Source organism: Hemitrygon akajei, chromosome 11 (genome assembly GCF_048418815.1).
Source record: "Hemitrygon akajei chromosome 11, sHemAka1.3, whole genome shotgun sequence".
NCBI classification, from domain to species: Eukaryota; Metazoa; Chordata; class Chondrichthyes; order Myliobatiformes; family Dasyatidae; genus Hemitrygon; species Hemitrygon akajei.
Genome location: NC_133134.1, coordinates 137980014 through 137997393, shown reverse-complemented (window position 1 = coordinate 137997393; position 17380 = coordinate 137980014). Strand labels below are relative to the sequence as shown.

Genomic DNA, 17380 nt, shown 5'->3' with positions numbered 1-17380 from the left:
TCTGCAAGAACTGATTATTTTTGCAAAGATTTTGATAAGTTACTGAACAAGTTTTATTTTGATTAAAAGTTGTGATTTTGGAGAATTCTCATGAGAGGAATTGAGCTGCATAGGCATATAATTTTTGAATTTGCAGACATTCTACATCATAAAAAAATTACATACACGAGGGCACTTCTCAGAACTATCTACGTGTGCTTTGTGGAATTCTCCATTTGTGACGTCATGTCAGCGCTCAAAAATTCTGATTTTGGAGATTTTTGATTTTGCAATTTCAGATAAGGAGTACTCAACCTGTACTGCTCTTTCAGTGTTATATGATGTAAATTCTTGATCTTGTTGCCCAACGACAATTTAAGAATGCCTTTAAAATTATCTATTGCTAAACTCATCAATCACAGACTGCATTATTATTGACACAATATGATGTGTTAGTTTCTGCAAAGATTAAATTTTAAAGTCACCAAAATAAGATTAACTACTCAGTGTCAATTATGATACACAAATTTTGCCATAGAAAATGTTTACAAGATTGTACTTAAAAAAGATGCACATCAAGTAAACATTTAAAGATCCACCATGAAAAACACCTACATTTTAAAAATAAATTTAGTACCAAACTCATCCAAAAGTAACCCAAGTCAAAAGTGGCCTTAGGTCAGAAGGGGTTGTCACTTAAGTGAAAAACAAACTTACAGAGAATTAAAGCTACAAAGGTAACACGCAACATACCAAGAGACTGCCTGCACGTTCTGTCCTTGTCACTGCGATATTCCACACATCCAGCTCTTTCCTCTAAGGGGGGACAAGGCTCACCACCGTTCTTCGGCTCCTCTGTGACATACCGCCGACGAACACGGTAAGTGTTTTTGCAGGGTTCCGCGCAGCCACTCCAGAAACTCCACTCGGTCACTTTGCAAGAAACAGCTAAGGAAGACAAGCACAGTCATGGCATGATAATGCAAAAAGAAACTACGCTTTCCTTTCATATTTTCCCAATCATTGTTGATTTCAAAATAGATTTGTGTCGTAGGATGTATTCACCAACAAGAACATTCTGCACCCACTGAAAAATAAAAGAAAAACTGTAAATGTTGGGGAATCCTGAAATTAAAAACAGGAAGTGCAAGGGATACTCAACAAGTCAGTTGGCATCAACAGAGAGAGAATCTAAATGAGAATCATTGATCTGAAATGTGAATTCTGTTATCTCCAGACATTACCTCAGCAGGGTGTGCTTTCTGTAAGAAATAGAATCACATAAACCAGAAATTGTGAATAGTTGTAAACAAACAAATTTAAAGCCAACTGTTGAGAAATTGAGAAATATACTTTTGCTAATGCTTACACTGAAAAAAAACAAAACCATGTTGTTTACACTCACATAATACTGCTCTTTCTATTTTTCCTGGAAACTTGGTCAGAATGTATTTATTCCATTCTACTTGATTTTAAACCCTAACCACAACCGATTTATCATTCCCTATCAGGGGCGTATCTACAGAAAATAGCGCCTATGGCAAGCACTAAAATTGCACCCCTGTCCAAGCATCTGACACCCATCTTTTAGATAAGCTGATGCCATAAGGAAAAGTTTATCAGCTCGAAAATACAAGTCAAGCTCGTTAATCTTTTAATTAACAAATTATGGCACGACATGAAAATTATAACTGCACCTTCCTTGCTTTCACTGATGCAAATTGGTCCATGATGTGATCAAAGTCAGTTTTTTCAGTTTCTTCTCCTTCTACACTCAGCAGAGCAAGATCACAGAGTCTGCCTTGACCCATGGAGGCTCTCAAATGCGAAAGTAGTTTTAACTTGCTGAATGATCTCTCACAGCTGGCGATGGAAACTGCAATGGTTAGCATTACCTGAATAGCAATGCGAAGATTGGGGAAGACACTCTCATCTCCACATTGAACAATAAAGTCAAGAAGCTCTTCAGGTCTTGATATTTTCATGTTGACAAGCCTTGATAGCAACATTCTGCAATCCAAAATTTCTTCATACAGCTGCTGTCCATCAACATCAGAGCTGTACAATTCACCCAAATTTTCACACTTCTTTAGGTCGTTACTGTTGGCACTGCAACACAGTCCCTCGATATCGAGAAGGAACCCAAACTTGGCGTCAGTGTCATGCAAACGAGCGAACCTTTCATCCATTTCTCTGTGAAGACAGTCAAGTGTTTCCTTCATGACTTTCCATTTCCTCCTTAGCTGTTAACCCAGCGTCTCTCGAGTTCTCATCAGCCATTCGTTTCTTTCGTCTCTGATGTCTTTCAACTTCAATATTCCATTCTTGATAGAGACCAACTCCTTCTTCAAGTGACTCACTGACCAACACTTCCCTTTCATCATAAAAAATTATCTCAGAGGGCTTTCAAATCGAGGACAGCATTGTGGAAGCTCATGCTAGGATCCTGCAGCCTCTTTTGAATACGATCAATGCAAATGAGTACTTTGTCCCAAAATCCTAGCAAAATCAGAAAATCGTAACTCAACATGCAGTTGTACAGCTGCCTTGCATCACTTCTTGTTTCACTGGTCTCGTTTTCATTGTCTATCATGTCCTGGAGAACTTGAAGTATCTCCTCAAGGTTCTTGTTGATGGGCTTCACTGCTTCTGTCCTTGCACTCCACCTGGTTTCAGACTCTGACTTAACAACCACAGGCACAGTGTTTTTGAGTTTTTCCCAGCGCTGTGTTAACGAGAGAAAAACACGTAGGGAGCTTAGATACTTCCAAACAACGTGACCATCACTGTATCCTGCTTGACTGCATGTACACCCACCAAGTTGAGTGAGTGATTGTCGCAATTCACAAACACTGCCAGGTTGTCTTTCTCACTTATTCTCACTTCTGTGTCCAGCCATCACAGCAGCGTTGTCATAGCACTGTGACCAACAATCTTGTAGCTCCATTTCGTCCTTCTCTAGCTGTTTCAAGAGGTCTTCAACCAAGCTCTCAGCATCCTTCTGGCTTATCTGGATAAAACCAAGGAAAGACTCTCTAACACGAAATGCTTTCCTCTCAAAATCAACTTCCACATACCTCACTACTTCTGACATCTGCTCACAGTGTGCCTGATCAGGAGTCGAGTCGAACATGAGACCATAGTACTTGGCTTTACGAATGCTTCTCAGTAAACTCTGGTGAACAGTGGATGACATCATGTGGATAAATTTGTTCTGGATGCCCTGTGAAAGATAAGACGTGGATCCAGGAAGACTTTCCAAATGAGTGAGGTGTTCTTTTATGACAGGGTCAAAGATGGCCAGTAGTTTCAGAAAGCCAAGGAAATTTCCCACATTGGAGTCATTGTCTAGCTGAAGTGACTCCCTGTGTCCTCGCAAAGCCAGGTTCTGAATCGCAAGGAATTTTATGCAGTGAAGGATTCTCGTCTAGATATCACACCACTTCTGCTTTTCCTTCTCAATCTGTGACTGAAATACCGCATCAATAACTCCTCTGTTTCCAGCTAAATTTCTTTCCATTTCTTTCCACTGTGTGAAGCATTCCCGATGATTCTTGGCATTTTCATGAACACTAATCCTTTCAGGTGCTTTCCACTGGTTGAATCCACTTTCCAGCTCCAATGAGGATTGATGGTCTAACCGGGAATAGAGAAGACAACAGATACAGAATGCAGACTTTTTAGAAAGGGAATAAACCAGCCATGAGCAAGTCACTTCCTCACCACGACCATTTCCCAATTTCCTCTTGAACCAAGTTTTGTTCATTGAGCAGTTATTTGTTGGTAGGAAAGGCCCCTCACTGTTCTGGAAATACTTTGAACCCAGCTTTATTATTTCTGTTCTCAACACGTCAAGCAGAATTGCTTTTCCAGTATCCTTGTCGAACTTCAGAAGTCCAATGTCATGCTGTTCAATCACTTCTGGTATGACAGGTCGAGGCTCTTTGACACCATCCAGTTCACTAGGTTCAGTGTTGTCAAGTTCAATCTCGTCAGGTAAAATCTCATCAATAAACTCAACATCACCACCACCACCACCATTGTCTTTCCCTCCTGTCATGTCCATGTTCTCTGTGGCAGCCTCACTCTAAATCTCGTCATACTCAGATTTATCTGACTTGACTTCCTCCTCGGCTTGTGATGCATTTGTACTCGATCCACCTTTGGATTCTAACAAACTTGTAGCAGGTGCAGGCGACTCCATGGAACGTGTCGAACTACTTGGTCCGGGCTTTTCAAAGAAGGGCTTGAAGAACTTGCTCAACTTCTTGGCTTCCTCCACCTCCAACTTTCATCTCTTCCATCTTTCAGCTCCAATTTCCTTCTTCGTGAAGAAATGTTTCATGGTCTGAAATAAGGCCATCCTAGTGCTTCTCACCCATGATAATCAAGACAGATCATACATCTGAAGAAAATTCTTTTTTCACTATCCAAGGATGGCTTATCTGACTTTAATAGAAAATGCTCAGTGACGCCCCCCCCCCCCTTCAAGTGGCGCCCAGGGCACGTGCCATACCTGCTATACCTTAGATACACCACTGTTCCCTATGACACTACAATCTTTGGACTGGTTCTCCCGTCCTTTTTGTCAATTTCCTTTACTAAATCTAAATTCATGTGTAACCTTTCCTATACTCACACTCATTTACTCATTTCTCTAATAATACTCATTTTTAAAACATGAAATTAAAAAGTTATTTAAATTCTTACAGGTGCTCCTGGTTCCCTGGCCATCCCTCTCTATCTCTCACTGCTTAGTCATTTTGCTCAGTCCATTCTGAAGCTCAATCCCTTTAACCCATGCTCCAAGTTCCTATATTTGTCTCCATCTTTTGAATTAATCTTATCTTCAAAGCACTGTCATGAGAGTGTCACAGCATGATTGGGCCCATCATGCCAGTTCTAGCTCTGTAATAGAATTAGCCCATTAAGGCAGTTCTTCTGACCCCTTTCATCACCTTTTTCAGATCGCAGGTCTTACACTTTTCCCCTCTCCAATCCTGTAGTTAATAACCATTCTACAGGTTTCTCCTTATTCTCATGGTTAAACCATTCCTGATCATCAGTAATTCTATCAAATTTTCTCTTAAGCTTCTCTGTACTAAGAGCAGATCTCTATATATCTTTGGATTATTTCAGGAATTTTTTATTTTGACAATTCTCAACATATTTAGTCAACCAATTAAAAAGGTCCAGCATCCCTTCAATGCTTCTTTATTCCAGGTATAAATTGTATTTTAAAACCCTTAGTCTGCTTGGCTCACCACTCTAAAAAGTTTAGAGACAACCGTCCTCAACTCTCTCCATTCCTGTTAATTCTAAAATTGTACCCCTTAGCTCATTTTGTCTTTACTGACTCTCACCACCAAAATATATCACTAGAGTGATCTGCATTAAATCATCCACCAAGTTTCTGCCTATTTTGTCAGTCTGTGTCCTCCTAAAATCCTGCTTATTGAGTTTTACATCAGTTATAAATATTGACATTCCGCTCTACGTAGCCAAGTCCAAGATGTTAATACTTACTAGATCATTGGTTGTTCTAGTGACTATGAAAATACATGTGTATAACAATTATAATATCAATTGCATTCACCATTTAAAAACATCACTGAGTCAAGCAGGATTTATTGTGAACAAATCTGTTCCCATTATTACCCATTCTGCTCACAGTTCAAATTAAGTTTGTCTCTAAAGTTCCTTATCACAGACAAGGTATATCCCAGATCCTTTTATGGCAAAAAAAATACATGGACATAAAATTTGATTCATTCCAATCATCCACAAAGAAAATGGAAAGATTAGGTTGTGAATGATATTGGCTTTGCTGATTGCAAAGTTTTAAAGTCAAATGAAGATCTTAAGCTCTATCTGATACAGATAACTACGGGCACCCTCACTAAAGGGAGATATTCAAACCAAAGTACATCTATTATCAAAGAATGCATAAATTATACACCTTGAGATTTGTTTACTTACGGGCAGCCACAAATCAAGAAACCTGAAGAATGCATTAAAAAAAAGACTATATCCACTGCACAGAGAAAGAGAAAAAAAACACACACATCATGTAAACAATAGATGCAAATGACAACATTCCGAACCAGACTGAGTCCTTAGATCTGCTCCGCAGAGCAGCTGGAGTGGCAGGCCAAAGCCTCCATCTCGGGTTCACCAAGTTAGTGGGGCAAAACTCGCCGAGGCAGCGCCCACCAGAGAGAGGACTGCACACTGAGGGAGAGCAAGCGAGATCAGCCCAACCCTCACCTCCGCACTCAAGCCTTCCAGTCTATCTGAGCTGGTATTTAAATAGTAGCTACCTACACTTCAAAAGCTAGTTCACTTGCCTGTTATTCCTTCGGGGTGAATTTAGCTGCCATATAACCATATAACATATAACAATCACAGCACGGAAACAGGCCATTCCGGCCCTCCTAGTCCGTGCCGAACTCTTAATCTCACCTAGTCCCACCTACCCGCACTCAGCCCATAACCCTCCACTCCTTTCCTATCCATATACCTATCCAATTTTACCTTAAATGACACAACTGATCTGGCCTCTACTACTTCTACAGGAAGCTCATTCCACACAGCTATCACTCTCTGAGTAAAGAAATACCCCCTCGTGTTTCCCTTAAACTTTTGCCCCCTAACTCTCAAATCATGTCCTCTCGTTTGAATCTCCCCTACTCTCAATGGAAACAGCCTATTCACGTCAACTCTATCTATCCCTCTCAACATTTTAAATACCTCGATCAAATCCCCCCTCAACCTTCTACGCTCCAATGAATAGAGACCTAACTTGTTCAACCTTTCTCTGTAACTTAAGTGCTGAAACCCTGGTAACATCCTAGTAAATCGTCTCTGCACTCTCTCTAATTTATTGATATCTTTCCTATAATTCGGTGACCAGAACTGTACACAATATTCCAAATTTGGCCTTACCAATGCCTTGTACAATTTTAACATTACATCCCAACTTCTGTACTCAATGCTCTGATTTATAAAGGCCAGCGTTCCAAAAGCCTTCTTCACCACCCTATCTACATGAGACTCCACCTTCAGGGAACTATGCACTGTTATTCCTAGATCTCTCTGTTCCACTGCATTCCTCAATGCCCTACCATTTACCCTGTATGTTCTATTTGGATTATTCCTGCCAAAATGTAGAACCTCACACTTCTCAGCATTAAACTCCATCTGCCAACGTTCAGCCCATTCTTCTAACCGGCATAAATCTCCCTGCAAGCTTTGAAAACCCACCTCATTATCCACAACACCTCCTACCTTAGTATCATCAGCATACTTACTAATCCAATTTACCACCCCATCATCCAGATCATTTATGTATATTACAAACAACATTGGGCCCAAAACAGATCCCTGAGGCACCCCGCTAGTCACCGGCCTCCATCCCGATAAACAATTATCCACCACTACTCTCTGGCATCTCCCATCTAGCCACTGTTGAATCCATTTTATTACTCCAGCACTAATACCTAACGACTGAACCTTCTTAACTAACCTTCCATGTGGAACCTTGTCAAAGGCCTTGCTGAAGTCCATATAGACTACATCCACTGCCTTACCCTCGTCAACATTCCTCGTAACTACTTCAAAAAATTCAATAAGGTTTGTCAAACATGACCTTCCACGCACAAATCCATGCTGGCTACTCCTAATCAGATCCTGTCTATCCAGATAATTATAAATACTATCTCTAAGAATACTTTCCATTAATTTACCCACCACTGATGTCAAACTGACAGGTCTATAATTGCCAGGCTTACTTCTAGAACCCTTTTTAAACAATGGAACCACATGAGCAATACGCCAATCCTCCGGCACAATCCCTGTTTCTAATGACATCTGAAAGATCTCCGTCAGAGCTCCTGCTATCTCTACACAAACTTCCCTCAAGGTCCTGGGGAATATCCGGTCAGGACCCGGAGATTTATCCACTTTTAAATTTCTTAAAAGCGCCAGTACTTCCACCTCTTTAATTGTCATAGGTTCCATAACTTCCTTACTTGTTTCCCACACCTTACACCATTCGATATCCTTCTCCTTAGTGAATACCGAAGAGAAGAAATCGTTCAAAATCTCTCCCATCTCCCTCGGCTCCACACATAGCTGACCACCCTGATTCTCTAAGGGACCAATTTTATCCCTCACTATCCTCTTGCTTTTAATATAACTGTAGAAGCCTTTCGGATTTACTTCCACCTTATTTGCCAAACCAAACTCGTAACTTCTTTTAGCTTTTCTAATCTCTTTCTTAAGTTTCCAATGCCCAAAATTTGACTCCACCAACCCCCCCCCCCCCCACAAACTAAGGAGAAGATATTTCCAGCTAACAAAGTAGTTTAAACACAGTTAATTTATTTTTAGTGATGCACATTTATGTTTAGATAAAATTCTTAAAACATACTTAAAACTCAGGTTTTCTATTTTATAAAAGATTTCCAAATTACAAAAAATTTCTAACACAAAGGATTTCCAAAACACAGGTACACTTCCTGTAAGCTAAAAATACATACCAACGAGTTGCAGACAAACAAGTTGTCCATCACAGAAATCAAAGGCAGAGAAACGCAATCTATTTCACCCCATCTTTCTGTTATTCTTTTTATCGTCCCTTGATCATTCCTAACAAGCCTGGCTCCTCTCTTACATTTATGGAGTTTTTTTAATCAATTGGGTGACTTCACATGCATATGGTATTTTTCAGATACCTTTTCACAAAGATGGTGTAAAAGCTTTTGGGGGTAGAGTCACTCAATACCCACAAATACTGCTGTGAACGCTGACTCTCTGTGTATACAACTCTTCCAACTATTGATAGATCAGCTATTTGATGTGCTAAATGATGGTATCAATCTGGTCTGAAAACTTACATGAATTAAATGATTTAGCCAGTGTTGCCTGGTCTGATAATAGCCAATTAACACAACCCTATTGTCTTACACTGTATCTCTTGGGCAACTAGCCTCATGTTGTTTTCCATCATCCTATGCCCTATAGACAGTGCTGCTTGCTTACAAAGCTGTCCATTTAACTTTAGACTGATTATTGTTTTCAATTTACATAAAGAATGGTTCTTTTTAATGACAAAAATCTGAACAAAAATATTGGTTGGGTGTTTATCTTACACAAAAACAACTCTTTGATCTCTAGAAGTGTCAGTTGCCATGCTAGAAAGCTGAGTTTGGCAAAAAAGAAAAGGACAGAGACTATCTATAACAAAGTCCAGAACTTATTAATCTTCTAGTCTTCAGTAATTTAAGTTGCTTTCCTTATGGACCATTGAGTTTTCTACTTATGAGAAGAGACAAGCAGCTGCACTATTGGTCCCAATCAATATCTCTCATGTCCCAACCTTTACAGTTACATCTGCAGCTTCCTATTTTCCAGCAAATAGGGATTCAAAATGCCTATTTAACTCTCCAGCAAAGCTTACTGGTGCCACAATATCTCCATTTTGGCCATTTTAACAGTACTTATAATAGACTTCTGGATTCTTTTTTTTCCCAAATCTCTGATCACACCTTAGTTCATTCCGAAATGCCTTCAGTCATTTTTTTATATTCAACTTTAATTTTTATTTCTAAATTTGTCCCCATGAAAAAATCATTTTATTAATTCACAAATGCAAGGTATTAATGAATCTATATTTCCAACTATAACAAGGAGGATGGCTGATCAATTCTTTGAATCTGCTCCCAGGATACTATGCTACAACACTAGTTTGGCATATAACTTAGAAAGACCACTAATATTTTTCAACTGAGCATTGAACATCTTTATTGGATGTCATTATTTACTATAAATTCCCAAGTGTATTGCCAAACATCTAATAAATGAACTAACAATAAAGCTTTTAAACAGTTACCAGTGACCTTTGTAATTATTCGTGGGACAAAACATACTCCCTGATTGTACCCAGAGTGACAAAGCTTCATATTGTCACTTTGTAATTTAGTTGTTGCTTCCCAACTATAAAAAAAAGTTAATATCTTACTGAAGGTTGAGATAATGAATTTTGGAAAATGAAATAAAGCAAGAGAATACAGTATAAAGAAGGGTCAGTACAGAAAAGGAACCAAGGGACTTTGGTGGTTTGTAGGTACGGCGAGCAAGGTGGATATCAAGGTACTCACACAAAATGACAGCATATTGTGCCTGTATACCCAAGATTTCCAGTATTTGAAGATTCTCATGTGTATAAAAGGCATACAGGATTCCTTTATTATCCAGAACATAGATTATTGGAGCAGAGACCCATACTGGAACTCCTTCAACTCTATTTAGGGCACAGCTTGATTACTAAAGTACTGCGTGGTTATGATATTCTAGGGAAGATGAGTCTATATTGAAGAAGGTTGAGGGGCAACTTCTAAAGATGTTACTAGAAGTGAAAATATGTGATTATTGGTAAAGTTCACTTTGAAGCTTTGAAGCAGAGGAGGCTAAGAGGAGTATTAATTGAGGTGCATATTCCCTCCGGCAGAGGAGTAAACAATTGGGTGCAGTGGATCTGTGTTCTTAGTAAATGAATTAGGGAGAAGATAAGGAATTATTTTTCATGTAGATGGCAGAAGCCTGGAAGTCATTGCCTGAGAGTAGCAAACTCAATATAAGCATACCAAGTGCAAAAGATAAAGCATGGAAAGAAGACGGCTCATTGTGGACCAAAGCGTCAATACATGCAAAGATGTTGATGCCGCATGTGAAGTCTTAAGTAAATCTCATTTGTACTTACCAAGGAAAAGGATATTGTAGTTGGAAAGTTCAGGGAGAGGATGGTACAATTCTGGCACAATTTACCTGATCTACAGAAGAAAGTGTAAATGCCTTAAAGTAGGACATGATGAGATTATATCTGGGTTGTCATGCAGGGAGAATGATGGAATTCTGATGGAAATTTTCAAATATTCAAGACTAGGGGACAGCAAATATTGTACCTTTGTTCAAGAAGGGTAACATGTAATTACAGCCGGTGATTCCAATGTCAGTGGTGGGGAAAATATTAGGAAAAATCTGAGGGATTGGACTTGGAGAGACAGGGATTCGTCTGGAATAGTCAATGTGGCTTTTGAAGGGGATGTCCTATCTGACTAATTTTTTTCTCTAGATAACCAAAAGTGCCAATGACACCAAGGTAGCTGAGGGAGTAAACATAGACTTCTGTATGGACTTTAACAAGTTTCCACATAAGAAACTGGTCCAAAAGATAATAGCTTTTGGAACCTAGTGTAATTTGGAGCAAATTGGATCCAAGACTGGTTTGGTGGTAGGAGGAAGAATGATTGATCAAGTGTTAATTTTCAACTGTAAGTCTGTGACCCTGGTAAAACACAGGAATTTGTATTGGGACCTTTAGCTGGCCATTATAGTTAATGACCAGCACATAACTGAAAGAGGCAAGGTAAATAACTTTACATATGGTTGGGAAGTTTGCTGGGAATGCTGATTGTGAGGGTAGTCTTTTGTCACAAAATGTATTATTCATTTAGTAAAAATGGAAGAGCAAAAACAGAATTAACTTAATCCTGAGAATTTGGATCTGGTGCAGTCTGGAAGAACAAATAAGGATAGGCCCTGTACAATGGGTAGTAGATCCTAAGAAATACTAAGGAACAGAAAAAAAGCCTAGTGTAGATAATAGAAGAGTAACCTGATTGAGGTATATAAAATTAAATAGAGCATTGATATGCTGGACAGTGAGAATGACGGTCTGTGACAAAAGAGCAAAAGTTTTTTTTAGGAAGAGAAAATTATTTAGAGATCTGGAAAAGGTTTATTTTAACTCACCAAGAGAGTGGTTAAAATCCGTGACATCTCAAAAACAAGTTGTTGGGTGGTCCAACTGACTGCTGTAAATTCGTAAATTACCACTCAGTGTAAAGGGGTGGGGGGGGGGGAGGTGTGGGGAAGTTAATAGGCATTGAGAGGGAATGCGCCATGGAAATAATTGGCGCACATGTGACCGGTGGGAATGTTCTGACAATCGGTAGGGGCACTGTTTGTATAGTACGTTCTCCGGCTCCAGGAGATTTCTTTCCCCTCTAGATCTCGGCTCTAATTGTGTGCAAATAACTCAGATTATTTGGGCCAAAATTTAGCAGAGGCTTTTTATGGAGCATTTTCTTCCCGGAGTGAATGACAATTGGATTTATTTAGCACAACTCGCTTTGTCTGCCAAATTTTATACTGCACCCAGTAATATTTAACCGAAAATGTGAAATATCCCTATTGAATAAAGCTCGATTTATATTGCAAGCAAAATGCTGGGGGAAGCGGAGAGCTTTGAGGTCTTCTTGACAGGAGCTGGACTTCCATGGTGAAAACGAGTCAGGACCACGGAATTGAAATTTGCTGAGCAGATCGAGGGTATGTGAAGAGTCACGATGTAGGCAGGCAGGGACTGATCCAAGGGGGATAGAAATGAGTCGAGGTATGAATATGAGTGTTCAGTGGGGCAGGAGCAAGCAGAGACGATTTGTATGCCCGGACAGTCAGGTTTGTAGTTCTTGGGTGGGAGGTACAAAGTAGGACGAGGTAAGAGAACTGAGTCTGGCAACGGGTGGGAGTTCTCCAGTGTTGATAGGATTAGTGATAGTGTCGGAGGTAATTTCCTGATAATCCAGAGTGGGGTCCCTTTCAAAGGATAGCTAGGAGGAGGTGTCCGAGAGTTGCTGTCTGGCTTCAGCGAGGTCGAGGTCAGTCCGCCACGCCAGACAACAGCAACCCTCTGCTCGAGGGTTTGATGGTAAACTTGGGATTGGTGCGGAGAGAATGGAGGGCAGTGCGTTCAGAGGAGGTAAGGTTCGAGGAGGAGTGAGGACAGTTGAAGTTGTCGGCAATTAGAGATTAAAAGATCCAGAGCAGGTAGAGAACCAGAACGGAGTGTCCAAGAAGGCGGGGCAGAGACGGGAGAAGGGGTCTTCGGTACGGGATGGGGAATTCTTGCCTAGGAAGTGGGCTCAGAGACGGAGGCGACGGAAGAAGTGCTTGGCGCCCTGACAGGCTCTTATAGCTAGTCCTTCTTCCCCCTCCAACGCCCACCACCACCACTCCCTCCCCCAAGCATTTTTAGCCCGGCATCTACTTTCCAATCCTGAAGAAGGGTCTCGGCCCGAAACGCTGACTGTTCATTCATTTTCATAGATGCTGCCCGACCTACTGGGGTCCTCCAGCATATTTTGTGTGTGGCTCTGGATTTCCAGCAGAATCCTTTATGTTTATATATTTCAAGCTTTACTGTGTTCAAATATCTATTGACTTCGTCTTGTTCGTTCACCACTTTGTCACAATTAAAGTAACTGACTGTTCAACATCACTTTTAACTGTCCAAGTTAAAATATTTTTAACATTCGAAACCGCGTGACTATTCAGTTGCGGGAGGGATTTCCCGGACAAACAATGCAAGAACTTTGCAAAAGTCATAGAAAGGTGAAAGAGAAAAGAGACGGGATTACCTGGGCAGGCCAGATGGTAATCGTGGCAGCAATCTAAGGTACGTGCACAAGCCTGGTCGCAGTAACAGGTTCCGTAGGAACGATCGGGCCGCCAGCCAGTCGTGTGACATTTGGACTCCCTGCCCTTACAGCAAGTCCCCAAGTCCACGCAACCACCTTCGACACCGGCTCCAAGCAAAAATAACCCCAATCCCAGAACTGAAAACACGGCTCTCAACTCCATTTCAATCGAATCAAATTGCCACCGAATCACTTGTCTTCTTTTGTAAACACAGACGATGAGTTCCCTCTCCTCGCGATGTCGCCATCAACTTCAGCAATAAATCGGCGGCGGCACCACTGTCAAATCCACGGCCACTTCCAGTTCCCAATCAGATCGGCCAGCAGGGATCCCGGCAGTTTCAGTCTCGCTGACCTTTAGCCTCTCATCAATTGACGTGTTTCAGACGGAAACCGATACAATCTCTACATGGGCTGAGTTTTGATGAATAATTATTAAAACTATTGTGAAAGCAAGAAATACCTCCCTTTTAAATCCGCGCTAGATTTACTTGGAGGAATTTCGGAATGCTGAAATTTTCTGGGAACACTCCCAAATTCCGTTGCTTTTCAAGACGAACCAACGCGCCAATACTATCAATTAAGTACTTTTGAAGGGTAGCTGGTGACTTTATAATGCATGAATCGTAGTAGTTAGGTTTTGCACAACGATTACGTGATGAAGATCAGATAATTAGAAATATGGAGTGAGGGTAAATAACAGTCGGACACTGGAGACAATTGGTTCTTCTCTTTAAAATGACTAGTTTTTTTTTAAATCGCGTTTAGGATCAAATTGTTTGGCTTAATGCGTTGGACAGTGCAGCATTCCGCCTGTATTCCACCGGCATTCCCAAGCTGGGGTCCACCTTCCCCTCGGTGATTTATAGGGATCAATGGCATTAAAAGGGTTGGGAACCCCTGCAGGTTTCGGCTTGGGTCTTGAGTTCATGTTCTAGAATTTCTGATTAAAGAAGCCCGGGTTCTCCCACCTGACCCGCAGATGAACCAGTGAGCTTCCTATCACATAGCCACACCGACTTCATTCAACGCCCAACCGCGGTCGGTGCTGTCCGATCTTCACACGCACCCTGCCTCGTCTCCCGAGACGCGCAGTCGTTCAGAACTCTCCATTCCTTCTGACTTTCCGTATGTCAAGCCCACAATTGATTGTATTTAATCACCTGACTTTATTTAACAGAAACACAGCAGGGCAGGCGGCAGAGCGGAATAAAGGGCAGATGTTCTGGGCCGAGAAACGTCGGAATTTTTATTTCTCTCCATAGATGCTGCCTGACCAGCTGCGTTTCTCCAACATTTTGTTTGTGTTACTTTGGACCTTTAAAAATCTTTACAATCTGTAGAGATAACTACTCTTCTCCAACACCGCCCTTTTCCACATCTCCGCTGTCAGTGACTTTCCAGCGCCGGATAATCTTTCAGTCCCGAATGAAACTCCCTTTGAAACACTGCGGAATTTTGAAGTAGCCAACCAGATTCCGGCGTCTAATCAAAATCCATTCGGATACTGGAGGAGTAAATACGGGAAACCGGCATTCCGAGGAGATAATACCCTCAACTGCGCACCGACGATGGCTTCTCGATTGGAGTCGAAATGTCTGCAAACATTTTGCCAAACCCGGCGATCAACCAAACCTCCGAAACTCCCTCCGTTGACACCTGCTCCCTTCTTTCTTCAAAACCCGCCTTTTTCAAGTTTCCTCTTGGGTTCACAACGTTTCTTTCAACAAGGACCTTGATCCATTTTGAAGGCTTTGTCTATGTACACAAGGCTTTGATGTAGATAGCATTATGCTTTAAATTTTCGGATGTCGCGGATCTCAATAAGATACGACCTGAGAACTTCGTATGAAATACTGATATTGTACAAAATAGATTTTTTTTAAATTACGGTCATTTTTGGCTTCAAAATATTTCTATAAAAACAGGAAATGCTGCAATCAGCATTCTAACTAACTGGGACTGTCTTGTTTCCGCAGATGTTGTCTGACCTGCTGAGTGATTCAGGCGTTTTCTGTTTTTATTTTATAGTGCACATTGGTTGTGGGGTTTTTTTGCACACTGGTTCTTTGTCATTATTTGTATGTAGATTTTCACTGATGCTATTTTATTTCTTTGTTCTGTGAATGCCTGCAGGAAAATGAATCCCAGGGTAGCACATGGTGAAAAAAAGTTACTTTGATATTAGAATTACTCTGACCTATGAATGTTTGTAATTTCTGGTATTATTTCCAAGTATTTGTCCCTTAAAAATAATTTCCTTAATTAATCTGATATTAGTAGATTCTGGTATTGCACTTAAATCTGGGACCCAATAAACCTTGTTAAAGGGACTATTTGAGCTAGAGGTCTGTATTTAGAGGAGTTCCGCAGGGATCTGTGTTGGAACCTCTGCTGTTTGTGATGTACAGCATATAAATAACCTGGATAAAAAATGTAGATGGGTGGGTTAGTAAGTTTGCAGATGAAACCAAGATTGGTGGAGTTGTGGATAGTGTAGAAGACTGGCAAAGAATAAAGTGCGATATAGATCAGATGTAGACATGGCCAGAGAAATGGCAGATGGATGGAGGTTTACTCAATTATGAGGGGCATAGAGTGGAGAGAGAGCATGTTTCCCAGGGCTGAAATGTCTAATCCCAGAGGGTGTGCATTGAAGGTGAGAGGAGGTAGGTTCAAGGGGGATGTGAAGGGTAAGTCGTGGATGCCTAGAATGTGCTGCCTGGCTGGTATGGTGGTAGAGGCAAATGCATTGAAGGCTTTTAAGAGATGTTTGGATAGGCATATGGACGTAAAGAAGATGGGGGGATATGGACATGGTGTAGGTAGGAGGGATTAGTTTTGGGGTTTTTTGATTTCCTTATTAGCTGGGTCAGCACAACATTATGGGCTGAATGGCCTATTCCTGCACTGCACTGTTCTATGTCTAATGTACCCAGAATTATGAACTTTAATTTACCATTCAGTATCTTATATAGTTCTACTCTATCCATCCCAAAACTTGCTGACTTTATGATGGTGCATTCAATTCATTGTCTTAAACACCCATGTGTTTACATCAAGAAATGGCCTTCTCCAAACTATTGTACCGGATCTTACAGATGTGATTAGTATTATGGTCACTGCAACTATTCTTTGACATGCAAGGTGAACTAAGCGATAGCCATAGGAACTAAACACAATTTGCAAATATATTCCAACTCACAAGGGAGACAAACTCTCAGTATGTAGGATGTCGCAGTGCCCTCTGGAAAGAGATCTGGGAAGTGGCAGGTGAGAGTGAACCAGGGAATTTTAGACCTTAGAAGTAGAATGGACTCAAAATATTTGGTGTATTGTCAGTGCTTTGCTTTCCATCATCACCAATAAAGTCTGGTACTGACAATAGCAGGACCCTACACAGGAATGTAAACTCGATTGCTTTTCCTTTGGTGGGTGAGGACTATAATATTATATATAGATATACACACACACACATGTTTGCTGTACAAGGGGAGGGGAGGGGGGAAACTGCTCTGATTACCCTTCCCTCCACCACCACTAACTGCACCTAAAGTACACTCCCTCCAACCCACCCAGTCCTGTTTGCTTAGAATACTATGTCAACATGAGAACGAAGGACAAGTTTTCCTTCAGCAGCTGAGCCAAAGACATTTAATTATGAGAGTTGTGTGTGCATAGGAGAGAATAAAGAACTGGACAAATACAAAATATCTTATTTCCACAAACCCTAACAGCATATAAGGGTAACTTACATAATGTTATGCTCATAGTTCACTAGTAGATGACTATGAAAAAAATATTGGTGCGGAATAAGATTTAGTTTTGCATAGTCTCACAAATCACCTTTCAACCCATCG

General features: G+C 40.8%; 1 protein-coding gene across 1 annotated transcript in view; it reads right to left on the bottom strand.

The window, feature by feature from the left end:
• Positions 1-14659, bottom strand: part of LOC140736054 (somatomedin-B and thrombospondin type-1 domain-containing protein) — a 43084-nt gene extending 28425 nt beyond the window's left edge. The window contains exons 1-2 of the mRNA XM_073061771.1: positions 13461-14659; positions 733-927 (exon numbers count right to left, since the gene is read on the bottom strand). Coding sequence (XP_072917872.1) covers positions 733-927; positions 13461-13683 — 418 coding nt within the window. The 5' untranslated portion in view covers positions 13684-14659. The remainder of the gene's footprint in view (positions 1-732; positions 928-13460) is intronic.
• Positions 14660-17380: the final 2721 nt, after the last annotated feature.